This window comes from Terrapene carolina, unplaced genomic scaffold (assembly GCF_002925995.2).
Source record: "Terrapene carolina triunguis isolate 2854851 unplaced genomic scaffold, T_m_triunguis-2.0 Scaffold58, whole genome shotgun sequence".
Taxonomy (NCBI): Eukaryota; Metazoa; Chordata; order Testudines; family Emydidae; genus Terrapene; species Terrapene triunguis.
Genome location: NW_020664409.1, coordinates 20,070,444 through 20,084,479, shown reverse-complemented (window position 1 = coordinate 20,084,479; position 14,036 = coordinate 20,070,444). Strand labels below are relative to the sequence as shown.

The 14,036-nt window shown below is 41.6% G+C and overlaps 1 protein-coding gene across 1 annotated transcript in view; it reads left to right on the top strand.

Moving 5' to 3' along the window:
• The window catches only part of SOCS6 (suppressor of cytokine signaling 6), a 40,439-nt gene extending 26,415 nt beyond the window's left edge, over positions 1 to 14,024 (top strand). The window contains exons 2-3 of the mRNA XM_026647327.2: positions 8,003 to 8,132; positions 11,445 to 14,024. Coding sequence (XP_026503112.1) covers positions 11,570 to 13,174 — 1,605 coding nt within the window. The 5' untranslated portion in view covers positions 8,003 to 8,132; positions 11,445 to 11,569 and the 3' untranslated portion in view covers positions 13,175 to 14,024. The remainder of the gene's footprint in view (positions 1 to 8,002; positions 8,133 to 11,444) is intronic.
• Positions 14,025 to 14,036: the final 12 nt, after the last annotated feature.

The window sequence follows — 14,036 nt, the reverse complement described above, 5'->3', positions numbered from 1 at the left end:
TTTCATGTTCCATTTGATGGAAATAAATGGACAAGTTAATTAATTAAAACATCTAATTATAGGAAGGGCAACTGATAAATGAAATTGAACCCTACCTCTTCAAAATCATAGTAGACCAGCATCCTTCTCCTCCTCTGCAACCACTGCTTCCTCTTCCTCCCTTGCCTGGGGGGCACCGATGACCTGCAACAGCACCCTCTGCACAGTCACTGAAACCCTGATTCCAGCCTAGGCAGGGGGAGGCAGCTGGAGCGTGAGCCTGCCCTGCACTCACCCTGCAGCGGTGACTCCCATCCTGTGGGGCTGGGTCCAAGGGTTAAGAGAGAGCCTACCCCAGTCTCTCTCCGGGCAGCAGCGGGTCCTGTGAGGCTGTGCCTGAGCATTGAGAGCAAACCCACTCCACACTCACCAGGTTACAATGCCACTCATTCAAATTTGGCCAGGTTGCAGCCTTGTCATGATGGAAGGGCAGCTGAGCAACCCTGTGTGCCAGGTTGCAACACGGAGTGGGGAGCTGGGCCCAGTCCTGTGAGACACAGGAGCTGCCACTGTGGAGTGGGTGCAGAGCAGTCTGGCTCTCCAACACGTCACTGTCCCTCCCCTCAGTGCCACGCTCACCACTGGGCTGGTGGGGCAAACCACCTAGTGCCATTCCACATGGACAAACAGAGAAGACACAGTATCCGTGAGTTCTTTCACCTCTGTGACAGACTTGCAGCCCTAATTATAGGAAAGCGTAAATTCTATAAATACATGTTAAAGAATGGCTCTGTGTCAATTTCTGATTCTGTTTTTGTTTCTATTCAGTACTTCAGAATTATCATTTGAATTGTAATTGTTCAAGTTTGGCCACATATGGGTGTGTCTGCTTTTTGTATTAACTTTTTTAAGGAGAAAAAGTGTGTGTCTAATTTCCAAAGCTGGCCTGTTACACAGTAATGGCTTCTGGCAGCACTGTAAACAGTGTTTATCTCAGGAAATGGCTATAGTTAACCTAAGTGAAATAGGTAAAATGAATAAAAGCTCTATAATACAAATACACAAACTTTCTGTTGACAGTCTCACATGTAAACAATTTAGACAGACGTGCCAGATGTCCAGGGCCTGTGCAAGGAAGTTTCGCGCCCTAGGTGAAACTTCTACCTTGCGCCCCCCAGCCCTGCGGCAGCTCTCCCCCTCCCCCCCGCCCTGAGGCGCCCACTCCCCCGCAGCAGCTTCCCCCCCCCCGCCCGGGGAGCCGTGCGACAGCTCCCCACCTCAGCTCACCTCTGCTACGCCCCCTCCCCGAGCGCGCTGTTGCTGCTCCACTTCTCCTGCCTCCCAGGCTTGCGGTGCCAATCAGCTGTTTGGCACTGCAAGCCTGGGAGGGGAGGAGAATTAGAGCGGGGGTGGCGTGCTCGGGGAGGAGGCGGAGCAGAGGTGAGCTGGGGTGGGGAGCTGCCGCACGGCTCCCCGGGCCGGGGGTGGGGGTGGGGAGCTGCCGCGGGGGGAAATTGGGTCACTGCTTTTTGGCGCCCCCAAATCTTGGCGCCCTAGGCAACCGCCTAGTTCGCCTTAACGGTAGCACCGGCCCTGCAGATGTCCTATTTAAACCATTTTGACACATAATGATTTAATTGAAACTGCTCTGAAATATTTTAAATAAGCAAGTATATGTCATGCTTGTTCAAACACGTACAAAACAAAACACTCCCAATTCACACTTTTCAAACAATCAAACACGCACCAAAAAAGAAGCTTACAAGAAGTGGAAGATTGGACAAATGACCAGGGAGGAGTATAAAAATATTGCTCAGACATGCAGAAGTGAAATCAGGAAGGCCAAATCACACTTGGAGTTGCAGCTAGCAAGGGATGTTAAGAGTAACAAGAAGGGTTTCTACAGGTATGTTAGCAACAAGAAGAAAGTGAAGGAAAGTGTGGGCCCCTTATTGAATGGGGGAGGCAACCTAGTAACAGAGGATGTGGAAAAAGCTAATGTACTCAGTGCTTTTCGCCTCTGTCTTCATGAACAAGGTCAGCTCCCAGACTACTGCACTGGGCAGCACAGTATGGGGAGGCGGTGACCAGCCCTCTGTGTAGAAGAAGTGGTTCAGGACTATTTAGAAAAGCTGGACAAGCACAAATCCATGGGGCCAGATGCACTGCATCCGAGGGTGCTAAAGGAGTTAGCGGATGTGATTGCAGAGTTATTGGCCATTATCTTTGAAAACTCATGGCGATCGGGGGAGGTCCCGGAAGACTGGAAAAAGGCTAATGTAGTGCCCATCTTTAAAAAAGGGAAGAAGGAGGATCTGGGGAACTACAGGCCAGTCAGCCTCACCTCAGTCCCTGGAAAAATCATGGAGCAGGTCCTCAAGGAATCAATTCTGATGCACTTAGAGGAGAGGAAAGTGATCAGGAACAGTCAGCATAGATTCACCAAGGGCAAGTCATGCCTGACTAACCTAATTGCCTTCTAAGATGAGATAACTGGGTCTGTGGATGAGGGGAAAGCAGTGGATGTGTTATTCCTTGACTTTAGCAAAGCTTTTGATACGGTCTCCCACAGTATTCTTGCCAGCAAGTTAAAGTAGTATGGGCTGGATGAATGGACTGTAAGGTGGATAGAAAGTTGGCTAGATCGTCGGGCTCAACGGGTAGTGATCAATGGCTCCATGTCTAGTTGGCAGCCGGTATCAAGCAGAGTGCCCCAAGGGTGGGTCCTGGGGCCGGTTTTGTTCAATATCTTCGTTAATGATCTGGAGGATGGTGTGGATTGCACTCTCAGCAAGTTTGCAGATGACACTAAACTGGGAGGAGTGGTAGATACGCTGGAGGGTAGGGATAGGATACAGAGGGACCTAGACAGATTAGAGGATTGGGCCAAAAGAAATCTGATGAGGTTCAACAAGGACAAATGCAGATTAGGACAGAAGAATCCCATGCGCTGCTACAGACTAGGGACCGAGTTCTGCAGAAAAGGACCTAGGGGTTACGGTGGACGAGAAGCTGGATATGAGTCAACAGTGTGCCCTTGCTGCCAAGAAGGCTAATGACATTTTGGGCTGTATAAGTAGGGGCATTGCCAGCAGATCGGGGGACGTGATCATTCCCCTCTATTCGACATTGGTACGGCCTCATCTGGAGTACTATGTCCAGTTTTGGGCCCCACACTACAAGAAGGATGTGGAAAAATTGGAAAAAGTCCAGCGGAGGGCAACAAAAATGATTAGGGGGCTGGAGCACGTGACTTACGAAGAGAGGCTGAGGGAACTGGGATTATTTAGTCTGCAGACGAGAAGAATGAGGGGGGATTTGATAGCTGCTTTCAACTACCTGAAAGGGGGTTCCAAAGAGGATGGATCTAGACTGTTCTCAGTGGTACCAGATGATAGAACAAGGAGTAATGGTTTCAAGATGCAGTAGGGGAGGTTTAGGTTGGATATTAGGAAAAAAGTTTTTCACTAGGAGGGTGGTGAAGCACTGGAATGTGTTACCTAGGGAAGTGGTGGAATCTCCTTCCTTAGAGGTTTTTAAGGTCAGGCTTGCCAAAACCCTGTCTGGGATGATTTAGTTGGTGTTAGTCTTGCTTTGAGCAGGAGGTAGGACTAGATTACATCCTGAGGTCCCTTCCAACCCTGATATTCTATGAATTCTTTAGCTTTCATGGTATATTTTAAATACAGCATCACCATAACAACTCCAGTCAACATGTGTTTCTGGAAAATAGATCCTGTCAAACTAACTTAATACCTGTTTTTTTATAAGATTACAAGACTGGTTGATAAAGGCAATAGTGTTAATATATTATACTTAGACATCTCTAAGGCATTTGACTTGGTACCACATGACTTTTTAATTTTAAACTACAACCATACAGATTAACTTGGCACACATTAAATGGATTTAAAGATGGCTAACTGTCAGGTCATGAAATGTAATTGTAAGCAGGGATTTATCATCAAACAAGTGCTTTAGAGACACTCCTTGGTCTTTCCATCACTCTCATCTCTAAACATTGAGCTAACACACAGTTTTTGATATTTAGAAAGTTTAAAAGTATCAATGTTGACCAAATGGGAATGAGGATATGGAGGTAGATATTACCGCATCCGAGGTAGAAGCAAAACTCGAACAGCTTAATAGGACTAAATCGGGGGGCCCAGATAATCTTCATCCAAGAATATTAAAGGAACTGGCACATGAAATTGCAAGCCCATTACTGACTCATTAAAAATTCTTGCTAAACTCAGGGGTTGTACTGTACGACTGGAGAATTGCTAACATAGTTCCTATTTTTAAGAAAGTAAAAAAAGGGATCCGAGTAACTATAGGCCTGTTAGTTTGACATCTGTAGTATACAAGGTCTTGGAAAAATTTTTGAAGGAGAAAGTAGTTAAGGACATTGAGGTCAATGGTAATTGGGACAAAATACAACATGGTTTTACAAAAGGTAGATCGTGCCAAACCAACCTGATCTCCTTCTTTGACAAGGTAACAGATTTTTTTAGACAAAGGAAACACAGTGGATCTAATTTATCTCAATTTCAGTAAGGCATTTGATACTGTTCCACATGGCGAATTATTAGCTAAATTGGAAAAGATGGGGATCAATATGAAAATTGAAAGGTGGATAAGGAACTGGTTAAAGGGGAGACTACAACGGGTCATACTGAAAGGTGAACTGTCAGGCTGGAAGGAGGTTACTAGTGGAGTTCCTCAGGGATCGGTTTTGGGACCAATCTTATTTAATCTTTTTATTACTGACCTTGGCACAAAAAGTGGGAATGTGCTAATAAAGTTTGCGGATGACACAAAGCTGCGAGGTATTGCTAATACAGAGAAGGACCGGGATATCATACAGGAAGATCTGGATGACCTTGTAAACTGGAGTAATAGTAATAGGATGAAATTTAATAGTGAAAAGTGCAAGGTCATGCATTTAGGGATTAATAACAAGAATTTTGGTTATAAATTGGTGACACATCAGTTGGAAGTAACAGAGGAGGAGAAGGACCTTGGAGTATTGGTTGATCACAGGATGACTATGAGCCGCCAATGTGATATGGCCGTTAAAGCTAATGCGGTCTTGGGATGCATCAGGCGAGGTATTTCCAGTAAAGATAAGGAGGTGTTAGTACCGTTATACAAGGCACTGGTGAGACCTCATCTGGAATATTGTGTGCATTTCTGGTCTCCCATGTTTAAGAAGGATGAATTCAAACTGGAACAGGTACAGAGAAGGGCTACTAGGATGATCCGAGGAATGGAAAACCTGTCTTATGAAAGGAGACTCAAAGACCTTGGCTTGTTTAGCCTAACCAAAAGAAGGCTGAGGGGAGATATGATTGCTCTTTATAAATATATCAGAGGGATAAATATCAGGGAGGGAGAGGAATTATTTAAGCTTAGTACCAATGTGGACACAAGAACAAATGGATATAAACTGGACATTAGGAAGTTTAGACTTGAAATTAGACAAAGGTTTCTAACCATTAGAGGAGTGAAGTTCTGGAACAGCCTTCCAAGGGGAGTAGTGGGGTCAAAAGACATATCTGGCTTCAAGACTAAGTTTGATAAGTTTATGGAGGGGATAGTATGATGGACTAGCTTAATTTTGGCAATTAATTGATCTTTGATTATTAGCAGGTAAATATGCCCAATGGTCTGTGATGGGATGTTAGATGGAGTGGGATGTGAGTTACTACAGAGAATTCTTTCCTGGGTGTCTGGCTGGTGAGTCTTGCCCACATGCTCAGGGTTTAACTGATCGCCATATTTGGGGTCGGGAAGGAATTTTCCTCCAGGGCAGATCGGCAGAGGCCTTGGAGGTTTTTCGCCTTCCTCTGCAGCGTGGGGCACGGGTCACTTGCTGGAGGATTCTCTGCACCTTGAAGTCTTTAAACCATGATTTGAGGACTTCAATAACTCAGGCATAGGTTAGGGTTTGTTACAGGAGTGGGTGGGTGAGATTCTGTGGCCTGCGTTGTGCAGGAGGTCAGACTAGATGATCATAATGGTCCTTTCTGACCTTGAAGTCTGAGTCTATAAAAACTGGGTGATAGTCTTCCTTTTGTCAAGAAATTAACATAGCATCAATTTCCCACTTTGCCCACCACACACAGCACAGTTACCAGAAAAGGACATCAGTTTTTGATCCCCGATTAGATCAACAGTCCATTATTCACTTCTTAACTTTGCTCTGTCAGCATTAGATATGAGTCCGAATCTTGGTTTTGAAAGTCAAACCTGTGATCATCTGTCTCAGAGGCCACATGAATACTGCCAATGAATGCTAAGTCCTGTGTACTGCACACAACTTAAAATTGAAAAATGTAAAAGCAGAACAAAGAGCAAGTAATATTAAGAAAATAACATGCAATGAAATGTAGAAACAAAATTAAAAATGGTAAGAATGAGGAGATCAAGAAATGGTATAATATACACCTTTCCAATTCAACAATTTAAATAGTTTGTCTCAGTGTATTAAAATAGCTGCAAAAACAGTAACCGTTTATACTTCAGCTATGAAAACAATAAATTTTTGCATGAAATCCTATCTAGAGCTAAAAATAGTAGCTTCTGTCTGATTTCTAACTTTCCCCTTCAATATTTTAGAAAAATAGAAAGGTTGCATTTTAAAAAAAATCAAGGTTCATGAAAGTACTGTGAAAATTCACCGCTTAAAGTAGGTCTTGGGTCCTGATCCTGCAAATTCTAATGCATAGGCATAACGTCACAAAAATGAATAGTGCCATTGAACTAAATTGATTGTTTAAGCAATCAATGTGCCTTTTAATACAGACACATTTAAAGAAACACATGTAAGAACAAACAGTGTAGGTCATGCTTACAAGATGGGGGACTCTCTCCCAGGAAGTAGTGATTCCAATACAGACTTGGGGGTCATGGTGGATAATATGCTGAACATGGGTGTGATGCTGTGACCAAAAGACCTAATTCAGTCCATAGATGTATTAGCGGAGGAATCTCAAGTAGGAGTAAGGCAGTTATATCACCTCTGTGTTTGGCATTGGTGCAACCACTTCTGGAATACTTTGTCCAATTTTGGGGTCCTCAATTCAAGAAGGATGTTGATAAATTAGATAGGGTTCAGCAAAGAGCCCTGAGAATGATTAAATGATTGGAAAACATGCCTTGCAGTGGTAAGACCCAAGGAGTGCCATCTAGTCCATTTAACAAAGAGATAGTTCTAGTGACTTGTTCGCAGTTTATAAGTACCTGCATGGGGACAAAAATTTGATAATGGGCTACTCAGTCTAGCAAACAAAGGTATAACAAGATCCAATGGCTGGAAGTTGAAATTAGACAAATTCAGGCTGGAAAAAGTTGCAGGTTTTTTTTTTTTTTTTAACAGTGACAGTAATTAACCTTGGAACAACTTAACAACAATTTTTAAATCAAGATTGTATGTTTTTCTAAAATACATGATCTGGTTCAAACAGCAGGGAATTCCTATGGCTCGTTTTATACAGGTCAGGTTAGATCAGTGGTGGGCAACCTGTGGCCCGTCAGAGTAATCTGCTGGTGGGCTGTGAGACAGTTTGTTTACACTGACTATCTATGTCGTCTTCTAAATTATGTTTGGTAAAAATCTGATTTTAAAATAAAAGTTTTTGGACTATGTGTTTCTTTTTCTTTCTTTCTTTGGTCCCTGGCTGTCTCCACTCTCATTTCATTTTGTCTGTCTAGCTTTCTACTTCCTTTGATCTCAAAGTATTCCTAAAATATTTATATTGTCCACTAGACTTTTTGTAACACCATTGCATAATTTACTGCATATTCACAGCAGCAGACCTTTCTAGAGATCTTATTAAAATTGACTATGCAGGAGGTGCTACTGAGAAAGCACTTCTGTACAGGGACTCAGCAATACTATAATTCTTACAGAGTTCCAAATGAAGTTGTCCTGCTGGTGTTAACTGCTACTTTTATAACAAACACGATGTCAAGATGCATTCCATGAAATAATACATATACTAATTTTTGTCATCCCTAGGTGGGAAAAATCTGTGCATGCAGAAGTGTCCCAATGAGTTCCTAAATGCTTCATTCCTTGCACATCTGTATGATGTCTGTACAGTTCTTTACTAACAGCCCTCAATATAAGGCCCACCTACTTCTCAGAGGTAAGCATTATTAGCAGTTTACATCTGGAAGAATTGAGACAGAGAGGGTAAAGGTGTGTCTACACTACAGAGGAACAGCTATTGGTTATGCAGGAATGCCACTCTAGTGCTGCAGTGTAAATGCTTCCTACAATGACAGAAAGGATCTTTCTGTTGATGTAGTTAATCCACTTCTCTGAGAAGTGGTAGCTAGGTTGACAGAAGAATTCATCCATCAACCTAGTTGCATCTATACTGTCGTTAGGTCAACCTAACTGCGGTGTTTAGGGTGCCAAATTTTTCACAGCCCTGCGATGTAGCTAGGTCAATATAATTTTTAACTTAAACCAAGTCACTGGACTTCTCAATGCAGATGGTCCAATACGTAATAGGACTTAATAAAAAGCCCATTGAAATCAGTTTCAGTTAAATTCAGTATTTCAGTTGAATTCAGTGGGCTTCAGGCCAGGACCATAGTTCATCTGATCACGTTTGCTTGTTCATGGGTGACTAAACTGGTGCCCTAGGACATACCAAGGTTAATCCTGCACATGACTGCATAAGTTTTTATAACTTCAAGACATGACCATCATTCTCATGATATGCTTTATTAATCTGATAAATATATTAACTACCAAAAGTTGTAGACCTATAATCCAGAAGGTTTCTGTGCTAAAACATAGTGTTCACAGTTGCAGTGGCAGATCTTTCTTTCTGGACTAGCATGAGAGAATATTGGCAGCTACAGCATTTTAAAATATAGCAGTGTCATTTTGTGACACAGTTCTCTTGTATTCTTTACAACAGGGATCAGCAACCTTTGGCCCACAGCCCGTCAGGGAAATCTGCTGGCGGGCCGGGACGGTTTGTTTTCCTGCAGCGTCTGCAGGTTCGGCTGATCGCAGTTCCCACTGGCCGTGGTTTGCCGTTCCAGACCAATGGGGGCTGCAGGAAGCGGCCCTGCACATCCCTCGGCCCACGCCGCTTCCCGAAGTCCCCATTGGCCTGGAACGGCAAACCGTGGCCAGTGGGAACTGCGATCAGCCGAACCTGCAGACGCTGCAAGTAAACAAACCGGCCTGGCCCGCCAGCGGATTTCCCTGACGGGCCACGGGCCAAAGGTTGCCGATCCCTGCTTTACAATATGGTAGTTACTTTAGTTTTATTTGATGATGTTGTCGTTTCCCAAGATATGTTAGCCTGAAATTCCAAGGTAAGGTTCCATTTTGCAAAAATCCTCAAATAATCAGAAGTATGCTAATGCACAGTTTAAATCAACCCAAACAAGAACTACTGTTCTCCCACAGTGGCACTCAGAACCAAGAAAAATTCAGAGATGACCTTTTCCTCTCTTCCCACCAATTCCTTTAATTAAAGGCTTCAAAATTAATAGTTTATTCTTAAACTTAGTGAAACTTTATCACAAAGTTTTTGCAGATGTGTGTTGCCTGCTCTCAGGGTGCTCCAAGGAGGTCAAAGTTAAGGTAGTTTGGGTGATCGTACTCTGCATATGCATAATTTAAAATATGTTTGATTTTTGTAAAGTAGAACCTTAATTTACAATTTACAAACATTTTACAAACATTCTTAACGTTTGACAATGGAGGGCGCAGGGAGAATTAAGAAATCCAGAAACTTAATTTGTAAATGCTGTAAATGATAGATTCATTGTGTTTTTTTGCTTGAGTATTTCCTTAGATTTTAAAAAAATGTTTAAGAATTGCTCAGTAATAGAAGTACCTGTAAACCTTGGAAGCCAGTCATAGATCCAAGCCCTGTTGGAATGTAAGCTGGACCAGACAGCCTCCCACTTCCATAAGTGGCTACCTCCTTCGTATTCCCCATGTTGGCCTTTCATTCTATATACAGCTTTCCCTCTCCCATGGCCCCAATGTAGTTTTCTATTAGCTACTCCCTACTTTGCCACTCAATGAGTAATTCTGCTATGACAAACTCATTCTAATAAAAATTATACCATACCATATCATTATGTATTTTACTTATATACATATATAGGTATTTTCACAACACCTTTAAATATCTCTATAATTCCTACATGCACTTCCTCAGACGTGTGAAAGCTCCTTCTTAACATTGTCTCTCAAAGAAGTGAAATTTGATGTTGCTGGATGCACCTGTTTTAAAGAAATGACCCAAAAGGGAGTTGGGAGAACCTTTGAAAAGTGAATGAAAGGAATTTTTTGAAATACCCGTATCTCTGAATTTCCTTGTTTGATTTGCCTTAAAAATAAAATAAAATAAAATATAAAAAAAAAGTTACCTTGTAATAAGATGTGAAGGAGACTGTTTTGTTTTTGTTATTAATATTGTCTTATTATAACTTATAAGTTTTATTCTGTGAATGAAACTCTCATTTCACTCTTAACTACTGCTCCTTAATAACAAGAAAATGTTTTTCATGGTTATCTCTTCTTGTAGCCACATGGTTTTTCTTAAAGTGTTCTTTAAATTAAAAGGCATTTTGAAGTGTGACAGAAATCCTGAAATTAATGTTTGGGCATGATCCTGCAGCTCCATTTGTAATAATTTATACCAAAAAATTAAGATTGGTTGTTAGTAACTGAGTGAATATAATTGTGGTACACAAATTATAAAGGCATATTACAAGGCTGCATGGCTCATGAGTAAGGAGAGGCTGTGCTGCTTCAGGAGGAGCCCTGGGAAAGAATTCTCTGGGTAGGGAGTAGGGGGGAAGTAACTTATTGTAGCCCTATACCTGGTGCCACTCCTTGTACCATTTCATCTCAGTTGGGGGTAGTGGGAGAGGGAATGGAGTCAAGGCTCCACCTACTCCCCACTACTCTTGGGGTGGGGAAAGAAGGAGAGGATAAGGGGTAGTATTGAGTAGGCACACCTTGCTCTCTCTGCTCTCCACCCCCCATGCCTGGACCTGTGATGTGGGAACCAAAGAGGCTGAGCGCACAGAGTGGGTGAAGGTCTCTTAGGGCTTGTCTACACAGGAAAATTTCCTCATGGCCGTGTTAGGACCAGTCACAATCTAGCCCTGGAGTAGGAAGCTTGTTGTACCCATTATCATCCTCAACAATTAGTCAGCTTCCCCTGTGTTTGGGTTGGTCTTTCACATAGCAAAGGAGAGAGGAAAATTATATATAAAACTAAAAAGTGATTTTAAAACCAGAACAACTGGCAGGCAACTCAAAAGCAGATGTTGTACTTTTAAGTCATTTCTTGAACTTGACTGGATTTTCTAAGTACAGCTTTGCATTCATTTGGTCCCCATCTCTTAAATACTGTAGTTTTCATTTAAAATGTTTCTTTTGTGAAGTTAAATGTCTTTTTATTTGTTTCCAGGAAATGGCTCTTGAAGTTAAATGAGACTGGATAAAATATATACATGAAGCAGAGGCTGCTCTACATGTGTTAAGGCTAAAATACCAGAAGAGTTTTTGATCAGCCAGACTTGGTAGCTTGTCATAATGAAGAAAATTAGTCTCAAAACAATTCGCAAGTCCTTTAACTTAAATAAAAGCAAAGAAGAAAGTGACTTTGTAGTGGTTCAGCAGCCATCATTAAGTGAATTTGGAAAAGATGACTCCTTGTTTGGCAGCTGCTATGGTAAAGATTTGGCTAGCTGTGAAGTTAACAGTGAAGATGAAAAAGGTGGCAAAAATAGATCAAAAAGTGAAAGCTTAATGGGTACTTTAAAAAGAAGGCTTTCAGCAAAACAAAAGCAGAAAGGGAAAGGCAGCACACCATCTGTAAGCTCTGCTGATGACGATACCTTTTCTTCCTCATCTGCTCCAATAACCTTTAAAGATGTGAGAGCTCAAAGACCTCTAAGGTCCACATCCCTCCGTAACCACCATTACAGTCCAACACCATGGCCCCTTCGATCGACAAACTCAGAAGAGACTTGTATCAAAATGGAAGTGAAAGTCAAGGCCTTGGTCCACTCCTCTAACCCAAGCCCAGCACTGAATGGTGTTCGAAAGGACTTCCATGACTTGCAGTCAGATAGTGTGTTTCAAGAACAAAACAATACATTAAAAAGTACAGAATCCCAGAATGGGGACCTACATCTTCATATTGATGAACATGTGCCTGTAGTTATTGGACTAATGCCTCAGGACTACATTCAGTATACTGTGCCTTTAGATGAGGGAATGTATCCTTTGGAAGGATCACGTAGTTACTGTCTGGATAGTTCCTCACCCATGGAAGTTTCAACTGTTTCTTCTCAAGTGAGTGGAAATGCTTTTCATGAAGATGAGGGTCAGGTGGATCAAGATGTAGTTGTTGCTCCAGATATCTTTGTGGACCAGGCAGTGAATGGTTTGTTGATTGGTACCACAGGAGTCATGTTGCAAAGCCCAAGAGTTAATCACAGTGATGTCCCTCCACTCTCACCATTGCTACCTCCGATGCAGAATAATCAAATCCAAAGGAACTTTAATGGACTGAATGGCACAGATGCCCATGTGGCTGAAAGTATGCGCTGCCATTTGAATTTTGATCCTAACTCTGCCCCAGGAGTTGGAAGAGTTTATGACTCTGTACAAAATAGTGGTCCTATGGTTGTGACGAGCCTCACAGAGGAACTGAAAAAACTTGCAAAACAAGGATGGTACTGGGGCCCTATCACACGTTGGGAAGCAGAGGGAAAACTGGCGAATGTGCCCGATGGTTCATTTCTTGTTCGAGATAGCTCTGATGACCGTTATCTTTTAAGCCTGAGTTTTCGCTCCCATGGTAAAACTCTTCATACTAGAATTGAACATTCAAATGGTAGGTTTAGCTTTTATGAACAACCAGATGTGGAGGGACATACTTCTATTGTTGATCTAATTGAACATTCAATCAGGGACTCTGAAAATGGAGCTTTTTGCTATTCAAGGTCTCGATTGCCTGGATCTGCAACTTACCCGGTGAGATTGACAAACCCAGTATCTCGGTTTATGCAGGTGCGTTCCTTACAGTACCTGTGTCGTTTTGTTATACGTCAGTATACCAGAATAGACCTGATCCAGAAACTGCCTTTGCCAAACAAAATGAAGGATTATTTACAAGAAAAGCACTACTGAAAGCTTATGGGAATCTTGCATCTTGCACTTTGGGAACAAAAAAAAAGATTGAAATACAGTTTACAAATTTTCATTGCTATCAAAATCTTTTGCTGCCATAACAATGTTTCATTTTTGTGTGTAAAGAAGGGTAATGCATCTTTTTTGTTTGTTTATGTTTGGTGTTTTTTGTTTGTTTGAGGGGGCTTTTTTTTTTTTTTTTAAAGAATGATCACAGGGTTTTTAGAAGTGTGAAATAGCTATCTTTCATCAATGTGCAGAAAATAATCACAATGTGAATGATCAAATTTTCCTTAATTTCCCCAAGTGCTGCTATCCACTGTGATTTTCATGCATTGAGTGCATTTCATGTGTATTCAACCATAAGTAAAAGTGAAATGAAACTCGTAGAATCGAATTTTTGTCGTCTTAAAATGGCCTATTTTATAAAGATAATTGTGGACAAAACATACAGGTAGATAAATTACAGAATTTAGGTATACAGTGAAAATGTATTCCCAGCATCCTAAATGAACATCTCTATAGAACTGCCCTAATTTAAAACTTATTAATTGATGTAGCTGTGTGATGGAATATAGTTATGCAGCATATCTTTGGAAACCTCCTTTCTCCTAAATGATTTCATAGTTTGTACTCGCTATTTTGCCTTTGAGAAATTGGGTTGAATTTTCTTATTCTTGGAATTTCCTTATAATTTTTTCTTCTCCTTTTAAAAACAGCCTTTAAAAACAGTTTTGAAAAACAGTACAGAGCATCAATATGGAAATTGTAGTATTTAAAATTATGCTAAACATGGATTACTAATAAAAAGCAACAGAGGGTCCTGTGGCATCTTTAAGACTAACAGAAGTATTGGGAGCAT